General features: G+C 45.9%; 1 protein-coding gene across 3 annotated transcripts in view; it reads left to right on the forward strand.

Moving 5' to 3' along the window:
- Positions 1-25,133, forward strand: part of PRIMA1 (proline rich membrane anchor 1) — a 54,867-nt gene that overhangs the window by 10,376 nt on the left and 19,358 nt on the right. For all 3 annotated transcript variants that reach the window (XR_014157696.1, XR_014157697.1, XM_081866686.1), the window contains exon 3: positions 14,587-14,734. Coding sequence is in view for 1 of the 3 variants with exons in the window: in XM_081866686.1 (XP_081722812.1) it covers positions 14,587-14,734 (148 nt within the window). In the remaining 2 variants the exon portion in view is untranslated. The remainder of the gene's footprint in view (positions 1-14,586; positions 14,735-25,133) is intronic.

Here is a 25,133-nt window from a genome sequence, read left to right on the forward strand (position 1 = left end):
GGATTTGCAAGCAAGGTGGGAAAATGCGGACAAGGCGGGGACCCCGGGCTCCAGAGCGGAGGGCATTGCGCTTGGAAGGAGGGGGGGTGCCCTAGTTTCGCATTTTAATGGCAACTTGCAAGACTATCCCAACTTCAGGGCAGATGTCGTGTATGCACTGCATTTACTCCGTCATGATTTTAGAGATGAGGAGGAGAGAGTGGGATTTATTGTTTCGCACCTGCATGGGGAGGCCAGGGCTTGGCTACGCAATCTGTGGCGCGAAGATGGACCAGCCCGTCGCAATGCAGATGCGTTTATCAAGGCAATGGATGCTTGTTTTCAATCCTCTGTGGATAAGGACATTGCGCGCCGGCAGATGCACGGGCTGAGGCAGGGGAGAGCCACTGTACGCCAATATCATTCTAAATTTTTTGCATTGCTCACCGCCTTAGATTGGCCGAAGGACAGTCTACCGGTCAGGGATCTTTTTTGGGAGGGATTGAGCCCCTCCGTCAAGGATGAGATCGCAAGGGGGGACAGACCCCAGACCCTGGAAGACGTGGTGCAACGGGCTTTGGCTATAGGAATTCGACATGAGGGACGTCCGTGGCACGAGGAGGGGGGGCCCCAAGCGCGCGCGCAAGCAAAAGCTCTCCCTTTTGTGCACAGGGATTTCAGCCGTGCGCACCCCTCACCAATGGGGAAGGAAGGCGAAGAGCCAATGGAGATTGGTGGTGCTAGGGCTCAAAAGCCATCCCAGAGCCCCATCCCTGCTGCAGCCAAAGCGAAGCCTCCTAGAGGGACCAGGAAGTGTTACATCTGCGACAGTGCACACCATATGGCGAAAGAGTGCCCCCAGAGGCTCCAGAAGCACACTGCAGCACTAGCAACTGTGACAGCAGAGGTGCAATCAGAGGAGCAGCTTCAGGGAAACTGCAGTGCCTGGCTGGAAGCAGAGCTACTGGGGCTCAGCCAGGCGGATCTGTAGAGAAGTCCCCAGCATCCTTGCAGCGCATGGACCCTTTACCTCCCAAACCAGCAGTTTTACTCACAGCAACACTCCAGCTGCCTGATGGGCGACTTCTCGAGGTTCCAACAACCATCGATTCGGGAAGCAACGCCGATTTCGTGGGATTACAGTTCGTCAAGCAGCATAACATAGCGCTCCTGCCTGCAACGACGCCTCTGAACGTGGTCACGGTAGACGGCAGGAAGTTGCTGGGGGGGCAAGTGGTGCAGCAAACCCCTCCCATGATGATGCAAATTGGAGACCATCGAGAGCTTATTAGTTTCAATGTCACCCACTTATCGGACACGCCCATCGTGTTGGGCATGAGTTGGCTGGACAGGCACAGTCCCGCGGTTGCTTGGTACCAGAGGCAGATCACCTTTTGTTCATCGTATTGCGCCCAGAATTGCATCCAAACCGATCAAGGAGGAGAAGCCGAACAGCAGCTGCATCTGAGCATGGTGCAAGCGGTTCCTCACAAGTACGCGGAGTTCTTGGAGGTTTTCTGCGAAAAGGAAGCTGACAAATTGCCGCCTCACAGACCTTACGACTGCGCGATTGACTTAGTGCCAGGCGCGCAGTTGCCAACTGCCAAGCTGTACTCCATGTCGGAAGACGAGCTGCAAGAGCTTCGGGAGTTCATAGAACACAACCTCAAGCGCGGATTCATCCAGGAATCTAAAGCAGCGGGAGGCAGTCCTGTTTTCTTTGTGAAAAAGAAAGACACGCCCCAGAAGAGGCTCATTGTGGACTACCGGTTCATAAACAGACTAACTAAGCCCAAGGCCTTCCCCATGCCCAAAATTGACGACCTTTTGGCTACAGTCAGGAGGGGGAAGATTTTTACCAAGCTGGATTTACGTGGAGCTTACAACCTCATCCGCATCAGGAAGGGCGACGAGTGGAAGACGGCCATGTTCACTCCTTTGGGCACGTACGAATACAGAGTTATGCCCTTCGGTCTACAAAATGGCAGCCATGTTTTCCAAGCATTCATGCATCACGTCCTGGCAGGTCTCCTCTACAAGAAGTGTGTCTGTTTTCTCGACGATATCCTGATTTTCTCGGAATCGCCAGAGGATCACGATAAGGACGTGAAGGAAGTTCTGCAGAGGCTGAAGGAACACAGGCTGTACGCCAAGTTGGAGAAGTGCCAGTTTGATGTGAGAGAGGTAGATTTCCTTGGCTACAAGCTGTCCGACGAGGGACTGGCCATGGACAAGACTAAAGTCCAAGCGCTGTTGGACTGGAAAAGCCCTCGAAATCGGAAGGAGGTCCAGAGGTTCATCGGCTTTGCCAATTTTTATCGCAAGTTTATTAAAGGTTTTGCAAACGCGACGGCGGCAATCACTGACACCCTCAGTTCCAAGAAGAAGAAGTTCGTCTGGACCGAACAAGCAGAGCGATCCTTTCGGAAGCTTAAAAGCCTTTTCGCCTCCGAGGAGCAGCTGCTGCACGTGAATCCTGGCAGGCCCATGCGGGTAGAGACAGATGCATCAGACAGAGCAGTTGGGGCCGTCCTCTTGCAAGAGGATTCGCAAGGCAACTGGAGACCGGGTGCATTCTACTCCCGAAAGCTCAGCAAGACGGAGCGCAACTACACCATATGGGACAGGGAGTTGTTGGCCATTCATGCAGCTTTCAAAGCGTGGCGACACTTCTTGATAGGAGCCAAGCACACGGTGCAGGTCCGCACGGATCACAAGAACTTGGAGTATTGGCGGACGGCTAAATTGCAAACCCAACGACACATGCGCTGGGCGGAATTCTTTGCGGATTTCGATTTCAAAATAGAATACATCCCTGGAGACTCCAATGTTATAGCAGACGCGCTGTCCCGAAAGCCTCAATACCTGGAGGAAGTAGCTCCAATCGCAGCAAAGTACATTTTCGCACCGCAGGCGTGGACGTGCGCTACCATCGCAGTCGACCTGGACGCGGTGCGACGCGCGCTGCAAGAGGATCAGTTTGCACAATCCAAGATGGAGGAGCTCCGCAGAGGGTCGCCTGACAACAATGAGTTTCAGTTGCAGGATGGACTTTTGACTCGCAAGGGCGCCCTTTACGTGCCCACCGACGAGCTTCGCGCCACGGTTTTGCAACAATTGCACGATGCCCCGAGTGCGGGCCATTTCGGCAAAGAGAAGACGATGGAGTTGGTGGCAAGGGACTTTTGGTGGCCCCAGATGAGAGGAGAGGTGGCGGACTACGTAGCCAGGTGCGATATCTGCCAGAGGTCCAAACCAGTGCATCAGAAGCAGGCGGGATTGTTAGAACCGCTGGAGACACCGCAGCAACCGTGGGAGAGGGTAGCGTTGGACTTTGTTACAGACCTGCCCAGCCCCAGAGGTAAGACGGCGGTGTTAGTGGTTGTGGACTTGTTCACCAAGATGGCGCACTTCATTCCTTGTGCCAAGGTGGCGACGGCAGAACAGACCGCAAAGCTCTTCATCGATCACGTCTTCAGAGTGCATGGACTACCGCAGTCCGTCTTGTCCGACAGGGGGCGCCAATTTGTTTCCACTTTCTGGCGGAAGCTTCTGGGTATCTTGCACGTCAAGATCAACCTGACGTCGGCGAGGCATCCACAGACCAACGGTCAAGCGGAGAGGGTCAACGCGATCATGCAGCAGTACCTACGGTGTTACGCCAACCAGCGACCCGCGGCGTGGGTGGACTACCTGCCGATGGCTGAGTTCGCCTACAACAACACGAAGCACGCATCCACCGGGGTGACGCCTTTCTTCGCGAACTATGGACGTCATCCCAGAACCTTCCCGAGCTTTACAGCACCTGAAGGGGGGGGACCTCAAAATGCCGACCAGTTTGCAGCAGAGTTGCAGGAGGTGCACGAGGAGCTGCGGAGACATTTGGAGCTGGCAAAGCAGGCGTATAAGGTGCAAGCCGATAAACACAGAAGGGCGGGGGAAGACATTCAGGTTGGGGACTGGGTATGGTTAGCAGCCCACGCGATGCCGGCCAGGTCGTTGGCCAAAAAGAAGTTAGAACACAGGCAGCTAGGACCATATCAAGTTGAGGCTAAGATCAATCCGGTGGCTTTTCGCCTAGCCCTTCCGGAGGGCTCCAGGGTGCACCCGGTCTTTCATAGGTCGGTGCTCACTCCCTACAAAGCCCCACACAGGTTTCAAGAGTCAGGAGCACCTCCAGAGCCACGTAGAAGGGCGCCTGAGAGAGGGGAGTCGCCAAGACCAGAACCTCTTAATGAGGTCACAGAGATACTGGATTCACGATGGGGGGAGGAGGGAGTTGAATATTTTCTCGCCAGGGAAGGCACTCCAGTCTCTGCAAATAGCTGGGTGCCGGGTTACGCTTTGGACGAACCCCTGTTGAAGGAGGAGTTTCATGCAATTTTTCCGCACAAACCCATGCCCGAGGAGTATTTTGATGATTGGCTTTTCACGCCCACTTTGTCGGGCAGCACGTTCGGGGGTTTCTCCTCGCCCGAGGGCTCTACGCCCAAAACAAGCCCGACCAGGGATCCCCGCCTGGGGGGGGGAGAGACAAACCCTTATTGGTGGGTGGATCAGCCAAGGGAGGTATGGAGTCAGAGGTGGATGATAGGTCCTTGGCAGGCAGCACCAGGAGAAGCAGTGAGGGAGGAAGAGACTGTGATGCCTTCAGGGGGGGAACCCGAGTTCGAACACACGTATACGGAGCTGCCAGAGGAGAAGATTGACGTGGACACCCGGTATCCTGAACCGACCCAGGAAGAACCACATTTCCCTCAACCTGCACCCAGCGACCGGGAGGGGGGAAGGGGGGGCTTCGAGGGGGGGATGGATGTCAGGGTTTCTGGGAGAAGTGAGGAGATGGCAGAGGAGACGGAAAGCGAGTGGGAGGAGGGAGAGAGAGACGAGGAAGAAGATGACGGAATTCGAAGGGAATCTATGAGCCTAAGCAGTGAGTCAGAGGATTCCCAAAAGGGAGCTAGCATGATCAGGCGAAAAGCAGGAGAAGAGAGAAGCTGTGAAAAGTCAGGAAAGGAGGGGAGAAAGCCCAGTGAAGCACAGACGCTGTCAGAGGGGTCTCAGCCGGAACGGAGTAAAGGGGGTGGAGTTGTCAGCCTCTCGGAGGGAGGAGGAACAGGAGAAAACAGAGAGAGGGGGTTGGAGCAAGGTGTTCAGCCGGAAAGGGTAGAGAGTGGAACAGGGGGCAGTATAGAGGACGAAGGAAAGGTCAAAAGCAACGTACGCGCGCCAAGTTCAAACATAGAGGCGCGCGGAAGTGGGGAAAGCTCAGAGGAGGAGCCCGGCCCCAAAGCCAGAAGGAGGGGGCAGGAGGCGGCAGAGGATTCAGCCTCAGGCGAATCCCGGAAAGAGAGAACCCAGGGGGGCAGAAAGACCCTGCGGAAAAGAAAGGAGAGGAAGAGGTGGTCTAGAGCCAGGCTATTAAGTTGGTGTGGAGGAGGGGAGGAGTCAGAGGGGGACTTCGGCGGTCTAACGTGACAGACGTACAGCCACAATGCTGAACTGTGAAAGAAGCAATTATCTTCAATAAACTTTTCCTGTAAGTAAACTATAACGGAGTAAGGTCTCTCGTGAGCTGGGACCCACCTGGGTGGCTGTGACAGTATGACACCTTCTCAGTTATTTGCAATCACTGGCTGACGCAGACATCTAGTTTTTCTTTTCTTTTTACTTTTTGGGTGAATTATTTGTCCTTTCTTTTGTTCAGTGCAAAGGAAGCCTTGGTGGTCTGAGATACTGAAGCTTCACTTTTGGTTCCAATGTGTGTTTGTTTTTAAGTACATCTGAAACAACAACAACAACTCTACTAAAATAATTGCATATCATAATAGTGATTCAGATGCTGCAATAGATTTGGATGAGCTGTTAAGGTACTTACCGTAATTGTGGACGTACTGAAACAGGGTGTCATATTATGTAGCTTGGCAGAAAGATAGCAATTTTGGGGAGAAAGAGAAAAGCACAGGAACTTTTTAAAAAAACTGAGTTAGACGCAGTGCTTTTGACTGAGCAAATCTTAAACTCCAGAACCTCATCAATTTCAGCTGCCTGGACTGGCTTCACTTCTTAAAAAAAATGAGCCCGAGTTCCATTACAATTATGGAACACTATTAAAACTGGAACACTATTAAAAATGGAATATTAAAGTTAGTCTTTTGGCTCCAGAGGCTTAGCAACAGAGGTGCTGTTGGTGGGAAGGAGTTCAGAGAGGTGACAAAGGAATACAGAAAACTGCCTTCTAGTGAGCCAGCTTGTTTGTCTAGCCCTGCTGCAGATTTGGAGCTCTCAAGAGGAAACTATCCCTCCAGAAAGTACCACGACCTTGTATTCAGCACCAGATTGAAACAGTGATGAATTCAAATTCCGCTGCAAATGAACTTTCTGGAGTGCTCTGCCTCCTCTAACTTCCCAACTCCTCTGTGATAACAGCTGATACAATTTTCTGGTTATTTTCATAGACATGCTTCAAGCTTTGTTGTAAATACAGTGGTACCTCGGGTTAAGTACTTAATTCGTTCCAGAGGTCCGTACTTAACCTGAAACTGTTCTTAACCTGAAGCACCACTTTAGCTAATGGGGCCTCCTGCTGCTGCCGCGCCGCCGGAGCATGATTTCTGTTCTCATCCTGAAGCAAAGTTCTTAACCTGTAATACCACTGTACCACTGTAATAGGATGTTTTGGGAGAGTTCCTACCATCTCAGAAAGCATGTTAACACAGAAGTTTAAATAGCAACAGAGTTGTATCCAAGTAAGCCATGCTCCGTGTAGACCCATTGAACTCAGTCAACTTGAGTCCAATTATTTCAGTGCGTCTATGAAAGTTTGATTTGCTTGGATAAAACTCATAGAGTGTCAAAATCCACACTGTTGACAGCTGGAGACATTAAAACGGGTAGCGTGGACTGCAACTCCCATTGTCCCATGGGTAAGGACTGATGGGAGTTGTAGTTCACAACATCTAGAGAGCAGCACATTGGGCACCCCTGCATCAAAACATTATAGAATGCAAAGCAGATTCAGGCCAAAGGGTTTCTGTCTCAGACAGACCAGTAAGGACAACAGTTTAGCCATTTCCTCTGACAGGAATGTCACTGAGACGCCTGACAGTAACATCTTAGCAGCAAGGTCCAGGCAAAACAGCTTATGAATGACTATGGAAAAGAAGTCTCTCTCTCTCTCTCTCTCTCTTTTAGAAGTAAGCTTGAATGAAAGCCAGTCAGATATTGGTTTGGTTGATCATTAAAAGGCAACATGAAGTGTTAAAATTTGTGACAGGTCTATATTTATAGCAGAATCTTTCATTGCAGGACATAGCTTTGCTGCCTTCTCATCTGCCAACCTAGAGGCAGCTTGTATAGGCATTAGGGAAAGAAAAGAGCAATTACACATCATATGAGTCATCACGCTTTGTGAGAGGAGCAGTCTTCCACACATTTTCTAGTAATATCATGTTCTGTTTTGTTTAAAAGGGGCCCACGTGGAGTCTTTTTCATGGCTGGAAAAAAATAAATTGACAGGAGGCTTCTTCACATTTTGAGGTGATATGTACAGAATTTTGAAGAACCTTGGAAACGATGAAGGTCCAATGTAGGCTTTCATGGACCAGAGCACGCCAGGCCCTCCTGTCTGCCTCCCACAGTTTGGTCAAACTCATGTTAGTAGCTTTGCGAACACTGTCCAACCATCTTGTCCTCTTTCGTCCCCTTCTCCTTGTGCCCTCCATCTTTCCCAACATGAAGGTCTTTTCCAGAGAGTCTTCTCTTCTCATGAGGTGGCCAAAGTACTGGAGGCTCAGCTTCAGGATCTGTCCTTCCAGTGAGCACAGGCTTTCATCTAGTCTTTGTTAATGGCAGGGATAGCCAATATGATGCCATCCAGATGTTGTGGACTACAACTGTCATCAACCCCAGTCATCATGGCCAATGGTCAGGGGTGATGGGAGTTGTAGTGCAAGAACATCTGCAGGACACTGAGTTGACTACCCCGAATGAGGATGTAAACAAGGGGTTTGGGAATCTGTCCTCAGTTCCAGCCTCTCCCTCAAGATTGGTTTGCTGCCATTTTCCCAAGTACCACACATTATCTCTCTCTTCTCAGTCCTCCCATTTCTAAGAAGATTATGCTGTGAGAGAGAAGTTTTTGCACCTCCTTCTGCTACCATTTCTGCAGCAGCTGTTTATACAGAGGAAGGGCGTATATCGGGCATGGAGAAGCTGTGGCCCTTCAGTTGATTTTGGCCTCCCATTAGCCCCAGACACAGTGTTAGAAACTGGGATAGAAAAGCTAGGAGCCAAATGGTTTCTGGGATCTGGGTTGTGGGGGCCAAAACAGAATGTCTAGTTATTAGACATGTCTTATTAATTTTGATAAGCATGAACTCATACGCAATTCACATAAGTGACACATTGTTAATATAACATTTTTATCAGAAATTGTTAATACATGTTTAATTTGGTGTTTACAATAAAAATGTTGGTGCTATATTTCAGTTTTCAAATCACTCTACTCTTTATTGTTAAACTCCTTAGTATACAGTGGTACCTCAGGTTACATACGCTTCAGGTTACATACACTTCAGGTTACAGACTCCGCTAACCCAGAAATAGTGCTTCAGGTTAAGAACTTTGTTTCAGGATGAGAACAGAAATCGTGCTCTGGCGGCGCAGCAGCAGCAGGAGGCCCCATTACCTAAAGTGGTGCTTCAGGTTAAGAACAGTTTCAGGTTAAGTACGGACCTCCGGAACAAATTAAGTACTTAACTAGAGGTACCACTGTATTATCTATCCTTAACATATACTTTGAGGCTGCAGAGCACATACATTTCAGTAATCCTTGAGTGTCAGCCAGGCGCAAAAAAATGGCACCCAGACTTTTTGAGGTGCTTGCAAATGGACAATCTATAGGCACAAAATGCCCTGCTAATTTCGAACCCTGCCCAAAGAGCATGGCCAATGGCCAGGGATGATGGGATTTGAAGTTCAGCATCATCTTGGAGGGCCACAGGTTCCCCATCCCTATTATAATGTATTATTTTATATACCACTTATTTGCAAAAATGCCTTCTAAGAGGTTTGCAGGTATAAAACAGAGCATAAATATAGCCACAAGTAATTAAAATGCAATAAAGCAATTTCATCAGGACTTTAAACAGCCACGATTAATATGTGCAATAAACAATCCCATTACAACAACATAGCAATTCACACAGTTTAAACAGCAGTTATAGCAGGAAGCTCAAGTCAGGGGGATCAGTAGCAGCGAACATTGTTTCCAGGCAGAAGGTCTGAGGTTAATTCCTGGTGACTTCCATCTAGAATGATCTGAAAGACGCTTGTCTGCCTGAAAAATTGGAGTGCCGCTGCCAGTCAGAGTAGATATTACTTGGGTCAAATGACAACTGCTATAACTTATCAAGTCTCCAGTGCAAATCTTGCCTCTGCCATGACTGCATTAGATATTATGGCCTCAGTTGCCTTGCGCTTCTTTTATATGGGGGTATCTTACATGTAAGGGACGTGGGTGGTGCTGTGGGTTAAACCACAGAGCCTAGGACTTGCCAATCAGAAGGTCGGCGGTTCAAATCCCCGCGACGGGGTGAGCTCCCGTTGCTTGGTCCCTGCTCCTGCCAACCTAGCAGTTCGAAAGCATGTCAAAGTGCAAGTAGATAAATAGGTACCGCTCCGGCACGAAGGTAAACGGCGTTTCCGTGTGCTGCTCTGGTTCGCCACTGGAGTGGTACCTATTTATCTACTTGCACTTTGATGTGCTTTCAAACTGCTAGGTGGGCAGGAGCTGGGACCAAACAATGGGAGCTCACCCCGTCCATCATTAATATAACAGTTTATAAGAGCGGGAGCCAGAATGCATCCTTGCTTTACCCTACACAAATCCAGATTCCCTAAGACAGTTGGACGGAACTTTGTATGCCTCCTTCCAGCAACTCCTGCAGCCAATCTGGTGCCAAAGTATTGTTCTGTTTTCATTTGAACCACACCAATGAGGCCGAGAGGGGAGTCTTGTCATCTGGGCAGCCTAGGACCTCCATACGCACTGTCTAGGCATGTGTCCCGGGGAGGTCACTTGTTATGAGAGCATGAGATAGGCCTTGTGCAGATGTAAGTGAGAACTTCAGTACATAACACCTTTAACAACGTCTCATCTGCACAGATGCTAAAGAGCATTAATGCTAACCAGTCCTCCCAACTTAAGAAATATTTGAAGCGGGAATTTGAAGGAGGTTTGTGAACCCTCATTAAAAGCGACTCAGGCCTACACAACTTGTGATTTACCAACCACTAGTCATGCGTTCTTGGCCGCCATAGACAATGGTAGGGGAAGGGCTGTAGATCAGCAGGAGAGCATTTTCTTTAAATGCAGAAGGTGCTGGATTCAGTCTCTGACATCTTCAAGTAGGGTGTGGAATGCCTGTTCTCTGAAAGCTTGGAGAACCACTGCCGGTCAATGTGAATGTTTATTATTACGGCTAAACAGCCAGCATAACTGGTAAATGTAAATAATACCGAGCTAAATGGACCAGTGTTGTGAGTCGGTATATGTTCACTTCCTATACTCCATGTAGCCCTTATAAATCTCTTGTTTTTGTTGCCTTTCTGAGACTACACATCCCAAGGGGCTGTCAAATACCTGGCAGACCACAGTATGTGCAGGCATGGTTTGGTGTTAACCATAGTTAGTACCTGCAGTAGATGTAACCCTAAACTATGGTTAAAAACCAACAAAGGAAAAAAAGAACAGCTCCAGTTCTTTTAATTGTGGTTGAGCGATCAACAGTATTTACTATGTTGGCAGCAAAGAATCCTCAGAACTTTTTCCAGGCTTTTTAACACAATAGGGATTTGTTATTCTTTAACCATAAGAGGAATGTTGGCATACTCTCTGTGATTAAATTTGGTCTTTCCTATGTATGGTAATAGACTCTGACAAGCTATTTAAAGTACCAAAAGTTTGTTTACATGTGTTGTTTGGAAATTCTTTGCAGTTCAGCTAAGCATAGCATCTTTCTATATATATATATGTATATTTCTTACCCTCAGGCCTTTGAGGTACAAAATGCTATCTCCAAGGCATCAGAGAAAGAAAGCTTTAAATTTCTGCATCTGGGCATGTGATGAACTACATTGTACTCATTCTTTCTTTCCTTCTGTCTTTTTCAAAAACTTTAACTAGAGGAGTGTACATTCTATGTATGTAATTTTGATGCTGTTAGCAAGGAGCTTGAAGAAATTTTGGTTCCTTTTTCAAAGGATTAACATTATATAATAATCACATGAATGTTCAACTAAAATGACTTGAGAGGTCACTGCTAATTCCATGCTTCACATATTCCTGCGATGGGTCTGAGTTGCGTGTGTTTTAAAATATATTTTCCTGTTGAGAACTGCACTTAATATCATACTTGCATTAAATAACATACTAAAGTGCTGCCTTGGAAAGGAAAGAGCGAAGCATATACCGGTACATAAATTATCTGAGTTCTTGGGTACAATCCCTAATGTGATAGGTATGGCCAAGGCCCATTGAATTCAAGGAGGCTTGAGCTGCAATCCTCAGAAGTGCATCCCATCAAATGCAATGGGGCTTACGCCCTAGTAAACAAATGCAGGTTTGCAACCTGCAATCTTATCCACAATTAACTAAGAGAAAGTCTCACTGAGCACAATGGGATGTACTTCTGGGTATTTGAAGAATAGCATTGCACTGCAAAGCACTACTGCGCACCATTAAGCCTGATTGATTTCAGTGTCATTTAGATACATCTACTGTAAGTTCCTTTAAATCAGGCCTGCTTTTTCAGGTAACACAGCAGAAAATGCAAACCTATTTCTGATGCAACTGTGTTGTCCTTGCCCACCCCCCACCCCCCACCACAGAATATATCAATTCTAAAACCACCCATCAGTTCCATATACAGTGGTGCCTCGGGTTACATACGCTTCAGGTTACAGATTCCGCTAACCCAGAAATAGTACCTCGGGTTAAGAACTTTGCTTCAGGATGAGAACGGAAATCGTGCTCCGGCGGCATGGCAGCAGCAGGAGGCCCCATTAGCTAAAGTGGTGCTTCAGGTTAAGAACAGTTTCAGGTTAAGAATGGACCTCCAGAACGAATTAAGTACTTAACCCGAGGTACCACTGTATTTATATTGTGTAGAGTGCTTTTTTTTCCAATAAAAATAGGTGCCAGAACTCATCATGAAGTTGTTACAGTAAGTCGCCAGGCAACTCGAGGCAGCCCTGAACAGATGCTGGCTTGACAACAGCCATGGGGGGAGGGATTTTTTTCCAGCTGGAATTTGCCAGATCTGAGTTCTGGCACCTCTCAGGTGGGCACGATTGCCATGATAAGAGAACAAGGGGGTGTTCATGGTGAGGTCTGGCACCTCTTTTTCTAGAAAAATAGAACTGTGCGGAGGTGTGGCAAGCTGTCTCCCTAGCTGGTTTGGGGGTCGCCCCTGGTTCTGGTGCACATCAAACAAATGTACCCTGGCCTCCTTCGTTCTCTTAGATTCAGGCAGATGGCTAGGACAGCTCAGAAGGGCCCTCGTGCAAATGTGCATGCGTATAACAGTGGAGGCTGAATGGGAGATGGTTTGAAGAAAAAGGAAATACAAATTGGCCCCGCCCTATAGCTTGACCAATCGTGGCTAGGAATGGCTAGGAGCTAGGTGGAGTCATGGATCTAAAAAAAAGTGTTCCGTTTAGACTTGAATTGTTTGTTTTCGTCTTCTGAGAAGTACGTAAAGGCAAGAAGTGGGCGAGGGGCCCGCCGGCAATGGCGCCCACATGAGAGGTGTTGGCGCACTCTGGCAGAAAAAAAGCACTGATTATATGTATTTTTACAAATAGAATAATGTTGAATTGAGCTGGTTTAGAAGAGGGGCATCACAGCAAATATATATGAAGACCTCTTCTAACAAGGCTGAAACAGATCTCTGGGGCAAAGGTTTATTTTTATAAGAAAATAATATTTTTATTAGTTTTCAATTATAATTCAATAACAGCCTCATTATAACAATACCAATTTATAATATAATTATTAATACCAATCTTTCAAATACCGAATTATATAATTTAGATAAAGTGCCCCCCGTGTGCTAGATTTGATGGATTAACTATTTGCTTTATTTCTGCGTTCCAAAATCTTATTAATTTCCATTACGTTCCTGTCATCATAATCATCCCTTATACAACAACTGCAATATTCATAACTTCTTTTCATGTTAACACATTAAATGATTTATAAAGCTACGATTGAAGAACTCAAACTATATATTTGTTCTTCCTGTGTGTGGCAATTATTCTGTCCATGGTGTTTCTTCCTATCCTTGTAAGATGTTATGTCTTTATTTCCCCCGGTTGTTGCTGTTATCCGTCATGCCTTGGGCGGAGCTGATATCCCGTTGTTGTTCCAGAAATTTCTCCATCGCCCCATCCTGTGCTTCGTTGTTTTGCAGCTTTAACAACAGCTGCAAAAGTCACTCTATCCCAATAAATAACCAGTTTTCACTATTTTTCCTCTCAGTCTGGGAAAAAGAGAGTCTGTTCATTTATTAACCATAGGAAAATATCATGGGACAGTTTATGACTTTCATAGAATTGGAAGGGAATCATCTAGTCCAACCTCCTGCAATGCAGTAATGCTGCCCACAGCAGTCTCTGAGTAGGCTTGAACCCCCAACCTTCTGTTTAACATCAGGTTACCAGACGTCCCCGCTTCCTGGGGACAGTCCCCAGATTTACAAATCAGTCCCCATACAAAATCCATTGAAGTTGAAAAGTGTCCCCGGATTCACTGGAAAAAATCTGGTAACCTTAGTTTAACATCCAGATGCACTGACCCATTGTGCCTTCTTTCAGGGTAGTGGATTCCCACCTCAAAGACCCCTAGTGTTACAGCTTCACCACAGTTGTATTGCCACAATTGCCACAAACAAATTGGGATTCAGCAGAGACAGTCACCATCAGCTCTGCTGAAGAGACAGTTCCATCAGGCTTCACCCTCCTTCATCTGTTGCCTAACAGCAGCTATTCCATCAAGCTGTGCTACAACTTTTGGCTATTCCTTTCTTTGAAATCTTTCAGTTACACCTGGCTATTATGCAAACACCAAAAGTAAGAACTGGTACCTGAATTTGCTCTCCACATATCCCTTTTGTGCCATGTGCCTGAGGGCAAGGAATTCTTATTCCTTATCTTTGCAAGTTGCTGGGGGGGGGGGGCTTCTACTTTTTGTTGAAGAGCTGAGTAAAAATTCTCCAACAAGCTACATGGTTGGTCTTTTAAAAGAGGCCGCGTGGAATATGTGTACTCTGTATCCACGGGGTCTCTTTTAAAGGATTCACCCTGTAATAACTAAGAGCGGCTCTGGAATGCTTTAAAGATAAGGACAAGGTGGTTGTACTGACCCCAGAAGGAGCAGGAAGCCAGGGTAGGAATTTGAAGAATCGTATCACATGCATTGCCCATGAACATCCTCTGCAAATATGAGGGATGAACTGCTAGCCTCGGATCATTGCAGTATGAATGCTTTAACCCAGGAGACATGCAACCAGTCAGGATTTTTTTTGCTATTTTTTCCCTTTTCAGATCACTCAGGGTGAACCCCAGAAATCATGCGCCAAGCCGGTAGCAGAGAAAGTTACAGACAATTGCCAACAGATCTGCCAATGTAGACCACCGCCGCTACCGCCACCGCCACCGCCTCCTCCGCCCCCCAGGTTGCTTGGGGTCCCATGTAAGTAGAATGTGGTTATTTCTATTTGTGTCCAAAAAAGGCACACCTGGGCAAAGTGCATGTGGGAAAGTGAGTGGGCCAGAGCTAATGTGGGGCTGCTTGCGCACTATATTTTTAAAGTGTTGTAGTACCACTTTCACAGTCATGCTTTCCCTCAAAGAATCTTGGGACCTATAGTTTGTTAAGACTGCTTGGAGTTTGTTTGGAGACTCTGCTGCCTCATAGAGCTACGATTCCTCAAGTTCCCTCAGAATAGGGAATTCTCTGAACTCTGGGGATTGTAGCTCTAGGAGGGAATAGAGGTCTCCAAACAGGCTCTCAGCAAACTACAGTTCCCAGGATTCTTTGGGGGGGGGGACATTTAAAGTGGTCTGATACTGCTTTAAATGCATCGGGTGGATATGGCCTCACTTTCATTTTTCCATTTAGAGAATTGGAACATGTTCTGACTAAAAGAGGGAGATGTGTTTTGGCTCATTGAACAGGAATTTCTTCAGCGGAGCCAGACGAATTCCCTCTGTTCCCAACCAGGTGGCTGTTTTCTCAAAGCAGCTTGTTAACGTTGGAGCCACTGAGTCGCTCATTTCCTATGTTGCCTTTTGATTCGCATTAGCATATACTAAATCTTTTATGATCCCGCCTTTCGGTGGGTTTATATTTCCCCCCAGATGCATCCTAACAAGTTCACCTCCGCACGCAGCTTTGGAAGTGTAAATAGATGTGTGGGTGTGTGAGATTGCACACTTTTGTTTGCTTATCTTTATAGCCTGCCCTTCCCCATATGGTCCCAGGGCAGGTTACAAAACAATGCCACAGTCCTAACTAAGCAATCCACCCCACCCTTTTATCTTTAGATTCCTGCATTGCAGGGGGTTGGACTAGATGACCCTCGGGATCCCTTCCAACTCTACAATTCTATGATTCTGTGGTGTCTGTGAGTGTTGGATTTGGAAGAGGCGTCCTTCCACTCAGCTCTCCTGGTCACAAGAGTCACTCCACTAGTGCCACACTCCCCCTTCCACATGCAAATAGGCAACCAGGAGTGTCAGTGATGGGATATGCAGCCAGTTGAAAACCCCAAAACAGGGCCTGAGGTAGCCCAGGATCCACCAACACCTGAGCTAGTCTGATGGCTGTTGCACACTGGAATTGGGCCAGATGCAGGCCATTTGTCCTGTCGCCTGCTTCCTCCATGACTTCAATGAAAACAGTGCGTTTCAGAAGCCCATTGGGCTTCAGCTAGGCGTTAGTCATCTAGCACTGCTAGACCCCAGTTGTGGAATGTACTGTACCTCCTGCAGAAGTCCTGGGAAGCTCGTGTCAAGGTGGTTCCAAGGGTTTGAGTATACAGGCAACTCCCCATTTGCACAGGGGTTGCGTCAGGGACAATGCATGTGTCAGCAGGCACACACAAGCCCATTCGCCGCCATTATACTCCCCAAAACGGTGTGCGTGTGCATCCCCAATGCACACAAATGGAGAGTTTCTATAGGTGTTTTTGCCTTTACACAGAACTCCTTGGAACCGAACTGCAGCGTAAGATGCAATCATACTACATTACATGAACGACTACAATTATTTCCGTTTTTCTCAGTAATCCCTCTGCTTCTTTCATGTAATTGTTAACTTGCCATTTGTTCCCATAAGCTTCTAATTATCTCTGTTCCACTAGGGCTTACCTTTCTCTCCCCCGTACATTTTGTATATACTTAATATATACAAAATATAATTATACTTGGCGCTGTGGGTTAAACCACAGAGCCTAGGGCTTGCCGATCAGAAGGTCGGTGGTTCAAATCCCTGCGACTGGGTGAGCTCCCATTGTTCAGTCCTTGCTGCTGCCAACCTAGCAGTTCGAAAGCACATCAAAGTGCAAGTAGATAAATAGGTACCGCTCCAGCAGGAAGGTAAACGGCGTTTCCGTGCGCTGCTCTGGTTCACCAGAAGCGGCTTAGTCATGCTGGCCACGTGACCCAGAAGCTGTACGCCGGCTCCCTCGGCCAGTAAAGCGAGATGAGAGCCGCAACCCCAGTCGTCCATGACTGGGCCTAATGGTCAGGGGTCCCTTTAATCCTTGCTAAAATTAATGCCATGGGGCTGCAGTTTCCATCATTCCCAACTGACCATTGACCATACATCAACACCTGGAGGTTGGGGAAGAGGGCTGTGCACTGTGCCTCTGAGGCTCACGTGGAGTTGCAGGGCAGCTGTGCGTGTGCATCCCCAGTGTGCAAATGGAGCTGTTACTATTGTGAACGCAGAAGCACATGCTCTCTGTTGCTTGAAATTGTACTAATAATAATTGTTGTTGTTAATAATAGTTGCAAGATTCTTTGCTCTCAGCTCATTGTGTCATCACACTGTGCACCGGGAGGGGTGCCTACCAGGTTAGAAGTGGTGCCTAGTAAGTGAAGGCCTTCACAGGAAAACCTCCTTTTTATTACAGAAAATTGCCCAGTTGCCTGCAATTTGGCAGTTCAGTCACTTGGAAAGAGAGCTCGTACCATTCATTCCTATCAGCGCTCAAATAAATACCTCTTTATACATCATTATGGGAATGCAATATTTATGAAAGTCTCTCTCTCTTTCTCTCTCTCTCTCTCTCTCTCTCTCTCTCTCTCTCTCTCTGTGTGTGTGTGTGGATAAATAGCACCCATCTATGATTGTGCCATTTTTCAACTCCCCAAATGAAAACCCTGTCAGTGTCCTCATTTGCAAAATTTAAAAAGTTAATACCAGTCCTTGCATTCTTTAGAGAAATACATTAGCAGGATTAGGGCTGGAGAGAATGAAAGAAGCAGATTTGTCTTTCTGCTTCTCTGTCTTTGTCTTGGAAATGTTTCTTTGCAAGGGGATATTTGTCTGTATCTGTGCCACACCGCAGGGTGTAAAGCAAGGAGCAAAATAACAGTATTTTGTACCATTTGGCAAAGATACTGTATATTGATAGCTTTAAAAATAAAAAGTCAGTAGATTGAGTTTCAGGAAGAAAAAAAGTGTCAGCGTTTAGGAGGACAGTGTACTGACTGAATCACTTTCTTCCATCCCCGCCCCCAAAATAGAGAAAACAAAGGGTATCTGAGCAGCCAGCTCTCTCTGGCTTATCTCTCTGGCTTTATTTTGGGGCTCTGCCCAGCGACTACATTGGGCAGAGAGACCTGTACATGCAAGCAGAAGGTGCTTGGACCCACTTTGGGGAAATTCTCTGTAGCAGTTTATGATTTTAGGTGTTTGACCAAAAGCAGGTTGTTGTTTTTCAGGTTGTTGTTTTTCAGCCTTCAGCTGAAAAACTTTAATTTGTTATACATATTTTCAGGTTTTTCCCCTGTGCTTCCACTTAGGTTTCAAGTTGTTATTTATTTGTTTTGTCTTGCTGATAAGTTGTTTGATTGCTTTTAGATTTTGGAGGGGTCATGAAGTTGGTATTTATTGCATTTTGTGGATTAGCTTTTATTGTATGTATGCTTTATTGTTTTAGGCTGCTATACTCTTTAAAAGGGATGTGGGTGGCGATGTGGGTTAAACCACAGAGCCTAGGACTTGCTGATCAGAAGGTCGGCAGTTCAAATTCCGGTGATGGGGTGAGCTCCCGTTGCTCGGTCTCTGCTCCTGCCAACCTAGCAGTTTGAAAGCACGTCAAAGTGCAAGTAGATAAATAGGTACCGCTCTGGCGGGAAGGTAAACGATGTTTCTGTGCGCTGTTCTCGTTTGCCAGAAGTGGCTTAGTCATGCTGGCCACATGACCTGGAAGCTGTACGCCGGCTCCCTCGGCCAATAAAGCGAGATGAGCGCCGCAACCCCAGAGTCGGTCACTACTAGACCTAATAGTCAGGGGTCCCTTTACCTTTACTCTTTAAAAACAAATAAGTACATTTGCCCCTGGAGCTTTCTCTGATATTAAAGTGACCAGGATAGCCCCTGTTCATGCAGAGTCTTTGTGTGTACATTCTCACACAATTAAAGACACCTTGGTTGCCTGATTATACGGCTTCTGTTTTAGCCCATTAATTGATGCATTCACTAGGCCTTCAAACATTTGCATGAGCATAAAGCAATATTTCAAAAGCCTATTCTTTCCATTCTTTGATGATGCTCATACATGCTGCACCAGGCTCTTTCAGAATAACACAGGAAGCTGCATTACACCAGGTCAAAGTTTTTGTTCCTCTAGCCCTGTAATGTCTACTCTGACCAGCGAAACTGTGCTACCTGAGGCAGGTATTGTGAATGTTGCCTCCCCTTCCTTCTCAGTGCTGCACTCTGGGGAATGGGTCCTCCATCAAGCATTGTGGGCAAGGTCGGTCCAGGCAGCATCTGTGCCACTAGTAATTTCAATAAAAATCACAGTCATAATATATTAATAATAATAACTAATGTTATTTTTCTAGAAAAAGAGGTGCTGGAACTCAACATGAACACCATTGGTGTAGCCGGGGGGGGGCAGGGGGACAGCTACCAACCTAAATCAATCAAAATAAATATAAATCAATACAAATCTGAGGTTTGCCCCCAACAAAAGTCTGCCCCCCCCCAACAAAAATCCTGGCTACACCCATGATGAATGCCCTCTTTCTCTTAGAATGGCAGTGGCACCCACCTGAGATGTTCCGGAACCTCTGAGAGGTGCTGGAACTGAGTTCCTATGCGTTTCCCCTGAAAAAAGCAATTATTATTATTATTAGCAGCAGTAGTAGTAGTACCCTGCCCATCTGACTGGGTTGCTCCAGCCACTCTGGGTGGCTACCAACAAAAGCATAATAAAACATCAAACATTAAAAACTTCCTTATACAGGGTTGCCTTCAGGTGTCTTCTAAAAGTTGTCTAGTTATTTATCTCCTTGACATCTGCTGGGAGGGTGTTCCACAGGGGCGGGCGCCACTGCCAAGAAGGTCCTCTGCCTGGTTCCCTGTAACCCCATTGTAACCACCAGAAGGCCCTCAGAGGTGGACCTCAGTGTCCAGGCTGAACAATGGGGGTGGAGACGCTCCTTCAGGTACATAGGGCTGAGGCCATTTAGGGTTTTAATGTTGATGTATACACAGTAACAGTGGTGCATATTATAAAACTTGAGGTTTAAAGTTACTTTAACTAGCCATGCACAGCTGGCTGGCTTTTGAGCAGAAGGAGCTGGCTGGCTCTGCAGGCAACTGATGTGGTGATGCATGATCACATTGCAGGAGCCACATGGTTCAGTGTGGCTCATGACAGAATCAAGCTCTGCCTTTGGAAGTGACTCTCCAGGTTCTCATGTAGAGATGTGATCCTCTTTTTTCCTTTTGTTTGTTTTTTAATAATAATTAAAAAAAACGCTAGAAATGCCAGAGATTGAACTTAGGACCTTCTGCATAGAAAACATGAGCTCTCATACTGAGCTAAGGCCTCCCTCAAATCTTTTTTTTTTTTTAATTATTATTATTATTATCTCTGGAACTCAAGGTCTTCAATCTCAGCCACGATAATGGCCCCAATTTGTTACTGATTTGTACTTGTACCCATGCCAACATAAAAGAGAAGGGGGGAAAAACCTTTCCGAGTAACTACTTGGCAAATATTCCAGCACAAAGTGTACAGTTCAGTTTTGTGGAACTTGGAATGTTTGTGCAGTTGTCATGAACGGAAACTTAATCGGCATGGTCATCTCAAAGCCTTTTGGGTTGAGGCCTAAAAGATCAGGGATTGGGGCTACTTTTACATGTGAAGCTTTGGGCATGTTTACTTGACCTGTTGGTGACCTTTATGCTCATTTAAATTTTGTTGTCTGTTAATTGTTCATATAGCTGTTGATTATTATTATTTTAGGGTTGTGTTGTAGCAATACTAAACTTTTCATTACGCTTTTATATTTAGATGGGACAGTATCCAACTAACTTGTTCCATCAGTGCAAGGATTTCTGCTTGTGCATTGGAATTTGACTCTTCCTCTCCCCATGCACCCCCTAAATCTCTGCTTACCCCCCCCCCAAGCCTCTGGAGCAGAATTGGGGAGGACACATGGTGGGTAGTTCCATTGCACAAGTGCAAATCCTTGCACTGACAGGATGAGTGAGTTGAATAATGCCTCTGTGTTTCATGTGAAGCACTTTGAGCACAGATGTATTTGTGGGAAATGTGGTATGCAAATAAATTGACTTACGGTGATGATATGTAGCAACAAGAGGGCTGTTGGGCCTCAGCTCTGAAAGATGAGAGGGTGTGTGTGTGTGTGTTCCTCTTTGTCTAATCCACAGTCCTCAGCTATGGGAGCAGCTGTGCTCTTTCTTACCAAAGGTAAATTCTTCAGGGGAAGAGATCTCAACTGCCCAGAAACAGCTCACTGGATGGGGCAGAGCCACTATGCAAGTATCCCAGCGGGTGGGTCTTTGTTGCTTACCATGGATGACAGGGAGGATGCAAGTATTTCCACTGTGCTGAGCTCCCTCCCTCCTCTCCCTCCCAAAAGCAGCAGTGACCCACCTGCTGGGAAACCAGCATAGCAACTCCATTCCACTTAGGATTCAGCTATACAGCTGCAAATATAACGTTTTAAGTGTGTTTTAAGTGCATTATAGAAATGTGACACTAGATGGTGCTGGTGAGCTAATGGCAAGTTCCAAATATATTTTGAAATGTTTTAAAAAAGCATTTTCACAGCATTTTAAAAAATATATGTGTAGATTCAGCCCCAGTGAGCTGCTGCCACTGCAGCTGCCCACAAATACATTTTTGAAGGTCACTTCGCCTTCCTCACCTTCTGCTTCCTTCGGGTTTCAAAGTGTGGACCTCCAGATGTACATGCAGAGAACTTGTGTTGGGTGGATAGGGGTCAGGGAAGGGACTAGGGAGTACAATGCCTCTCTGCATGTTCTGTATACATGGTCAGGGGAACAAGTGAATTGAATTTTTAATGTTTCTTCATTAGAATTTAATATGAAAGCTCTTCAGGATGAGACCAAAGGTCTTTTTCGTAGAGCATCTTGGCTGATCAGATATCCATGGGAGACCTGGAAGCTGGATATTAGTGCAATAGCCTCTCCTGCTGTTCCCCAATGACCGGTATTCAGAGACAATCATTATTAGTAGCCATTGATAGTTGTATCCTTGGTGAATTTATCTAATCACATTTTTATTTACTCTCTCTCTCTCTGTGTCCATATTCTTCCATCTCCAATGAAATGAGCTCAAGGAAGCATCTATGATTCTTCCTTCTCTCCCATCATTTGATCCTCACATGTGAGGTATGCTGGGCTCAGAGGGAGTGACTGGCCCATGGCTCAAGGTCAGCGAGTGACTGAGTGGGAGATTTGAACCCCTATCTCCTTGATCCTAGTCCGCAACTCTTATCAACACTACACCATGCTCCTATCATCCTTTAAACCAGTGGCCATCTCCACATCTTGCAGTCCCAAATTCCATAGTTTTAACTATGGGCTGTGTATTCCTTTCTCATTTATCTCTGTTAAATAGCTAGTTGAAATCCCTCTGTGTTTTGCTGTGAGTCACTCTCTCTCTTAGCAATATTGTTCCATTTGGGTAAAAACGTTTCAATAAAAAGAAAACCCCAAATGTTAGCCCATTTGTCCATGCCCTTTGCTCTACAGACTGAAGACTCAGATGCTTCAGAGAAAGTTATTGATGAGTCAGATGCTGCTGATTTTCATCCAAAGTAATCTCTAGGCTCCCCTGGCAGTGGCGGGAACAGAGCTGTGCTTCGTTCTGACAATTCAATAAATGTATCTTAATTGGCACAAGCCCCAACCTGTTAGAAACAAGATCCAAGCCATTGTCCTGATTGCCTGCACAAGCTCATTGCAGAGAGTCATTATGGTTTCAAGCTGCTGTTCCTTTTTTATTTTTTATTTTTTATTTTTTATTTTTGGATGTTGAAAGGCATTATATTGTCTTAAAATTCACCATGCAGAAAAGAGGTGGAATTAGAATACTTTAGATATCAGAAAGCAAGAGTCCCAACCCCATACAGCCATGAAACTCACTGGGTGACTTTGGGCCGGTCACTGTGTCTCAGACTAACCTACTTCTCAGGGTTGATGTGACAATTAAACAAGGAGTGGGAGAAGCATATACCTTACCTTGAACTCACTGGAGGAAAGACATGGTGTAAATGTAGTAACAGTGACAACAGAAACAAAAATATAAATTCACAGGCAAAACATCTGAGGAGTAAAATTTCTGCAAGACAGCAATTAAAAATGAATAATAATAATTCCAAAATACAGCATCAGAAAAAGACGGTTACATCTTGTAATGACTAACAGAAGATAGTTTGCAAGTAAGCATTTACATAGGGTCCATTGGCAACTTTGAGATCTTCTGTATACTTTTTCATAATATTACAGTTCGTGCTTGATCTCTTTTTTATAATCTGAGGAAAGGCTTTGAGAAACATTGCTGCATGCATCCTGATTTGCATACAAGATAAAATTTTACCACACTATATACAAACCAAACGGTAGCTAATTTTAAGTTGGTAAGTCCAATTTTCTGCACTGGCTATTGGTCATAACTCACTGGACTGAGAATTCAGTGCCAAAAGTTCTGCTGTTTTCCAGTGAGTTAACTAAAGCTGCACCTATCCTGCCTTTTCACTTTGTAAGGTCTGCTTACATTGCCAGTTCATAATAAAAGACACATAACTTAAAAACTGAGATTCTAAAAGCAGTCAGCCCTAAAACACAAGCTACAATAAACAGAACGAGCTGCAGCATCAAAATAGAACCAGAGATTCTATTAATGCTTGTTTGAAAGCATGAGAAAATAAAATCTTTTTTTTAATGTATTCAGAAGATGAGGGAGTAGACAGGCACCTGGTGAATGTTTCTGGGAAGGATATTATTCCATTCTTGCAAGGGGGTGAAGAAATACAGATGCTCCCACTGATTTAAACCATTGGCACATGTAGTCTGGTATGATCTAACTTTGGCAGTGCCTCTGCAAGGATTCAAGGCTAAATTACATTTGACATTAAAATGCATTTTTGCACTCAAGATTTACTTTATTAAAAAATGCAAAAAGCAACCCTCCAGGATGCGGGTGGTTGCTGTAAAGTATTGGGAACTCAGCAGGCTGGGTGTGTTTGTGTTAACCCTTTCCTCCCCTGCTGCAGTCCCAATGAAAATTGCTGCTTTGAGAATTGCTTCTGTTTCTATTGGGAGGAAATCCCTCACTGCTGACAATGGCTGTTTTAAGGAACACTCACATTTAATGCAAAGACACATTTAAGCATCAGGTCTTCCTGGTTAGGCCCTTTCCCTGAGATCCTTTAGCTGGAGTTCTTGAGAATTGCATCTTGGACCTTATACACCGAGTCCATGCCTGGTCTGATCTTACTTTAAGGCTAGCACCCTTTAGGTTTGCTGCTGGATCCCTTTAATTCACTTGCCATCTGTAAATTTATGCATGCCACTATTTTCACACAGACTGTGCTTCGAGATGCCATCCTCCAAATAAGCCTGAGCTTGCAGAGTTCTCCCTGAACTTTCCAGTGTTCAGGGAAAAGAACGGTCATGACTGTAAATAAAAGAGCTATTAGAACTTCTGGTTCAGGGCCTGACACAGCTGAGGAAAGAAATCATTTCTTGCATTCTTGTTTCTGTAGCCCCAGGGGCCTTGCTGTAGTACATTCCATTTTGACCTTGGATACAACCACTTTTTAAGAAAGTGGAAAGCAAGAGTTCATTTGAGGGAAATTGGCACTGTGCCTGCTTCCCTATTAGTCTTTGGAAAATACGGAGCATTCTGCGTATTGCATATGGCACAGGACACTAAAAACATTAGGTAAGGCTATACATTCACACGATACATTTAAAGCAGCGACGTACCATGTTAAACAGTCACATTTTCTACCAGAGAATCCTGGAAAATGTAGCTAAGAGTGCTGAGAGTTGTTAGGAGGCTCCTCTCCCCCCCCCACCCCCCAGAGCTACAATTCTCAGGGTTGCCTGGGGAGAGGAATTGATGGTTAAACCACTCCCTGGGATTTGTAGCTTTGTAACTTAGGCCAGCCTTCCCCAAGCTGGTGCCCACCAGAAGTTGTGGCTGAGGAGTCATCAACAGATGCTTACAGAGGTCTTCCCTGAATCCTCTCCCCTTGCTAATTTTGCTTGAAAGAAGTACTGTGTTGTAACTGGTAGAACAGGTGGATCCCTGCCCACAACACATCCTCTTGTTCACAGATGTGCCCATGGCCCCTGACTTAAATTGACAATTCCTGCTTTGGGCTACAGTCAGCCCAAGCGAGCATGGCGCCAGTTTGGGAAAGGCTGGCGTAGGCATTTGCCATATTCTGGACCAGAGCAGATAACTGCTTCCCAAAGGCTGCAAATAAAAAGATGACAGCTTCTATCATCCAGCTCGTAAACTGGGCCAAATGAGCTTGCCTCAGCATGTTCAGTAATATGAAGC

Source organism: Podarcis erhardii (genome assembly GCF_964252035.2).
Source record: "Podarcis erhardii genome assembly, chromosome: 1".
Classification (NCBI taxonomy): Eukaryota; Metazoa; Chordata; class Lepidosauria; order Squamata; family Lacertidae; genus Podarcis; species Podarcis erhardii.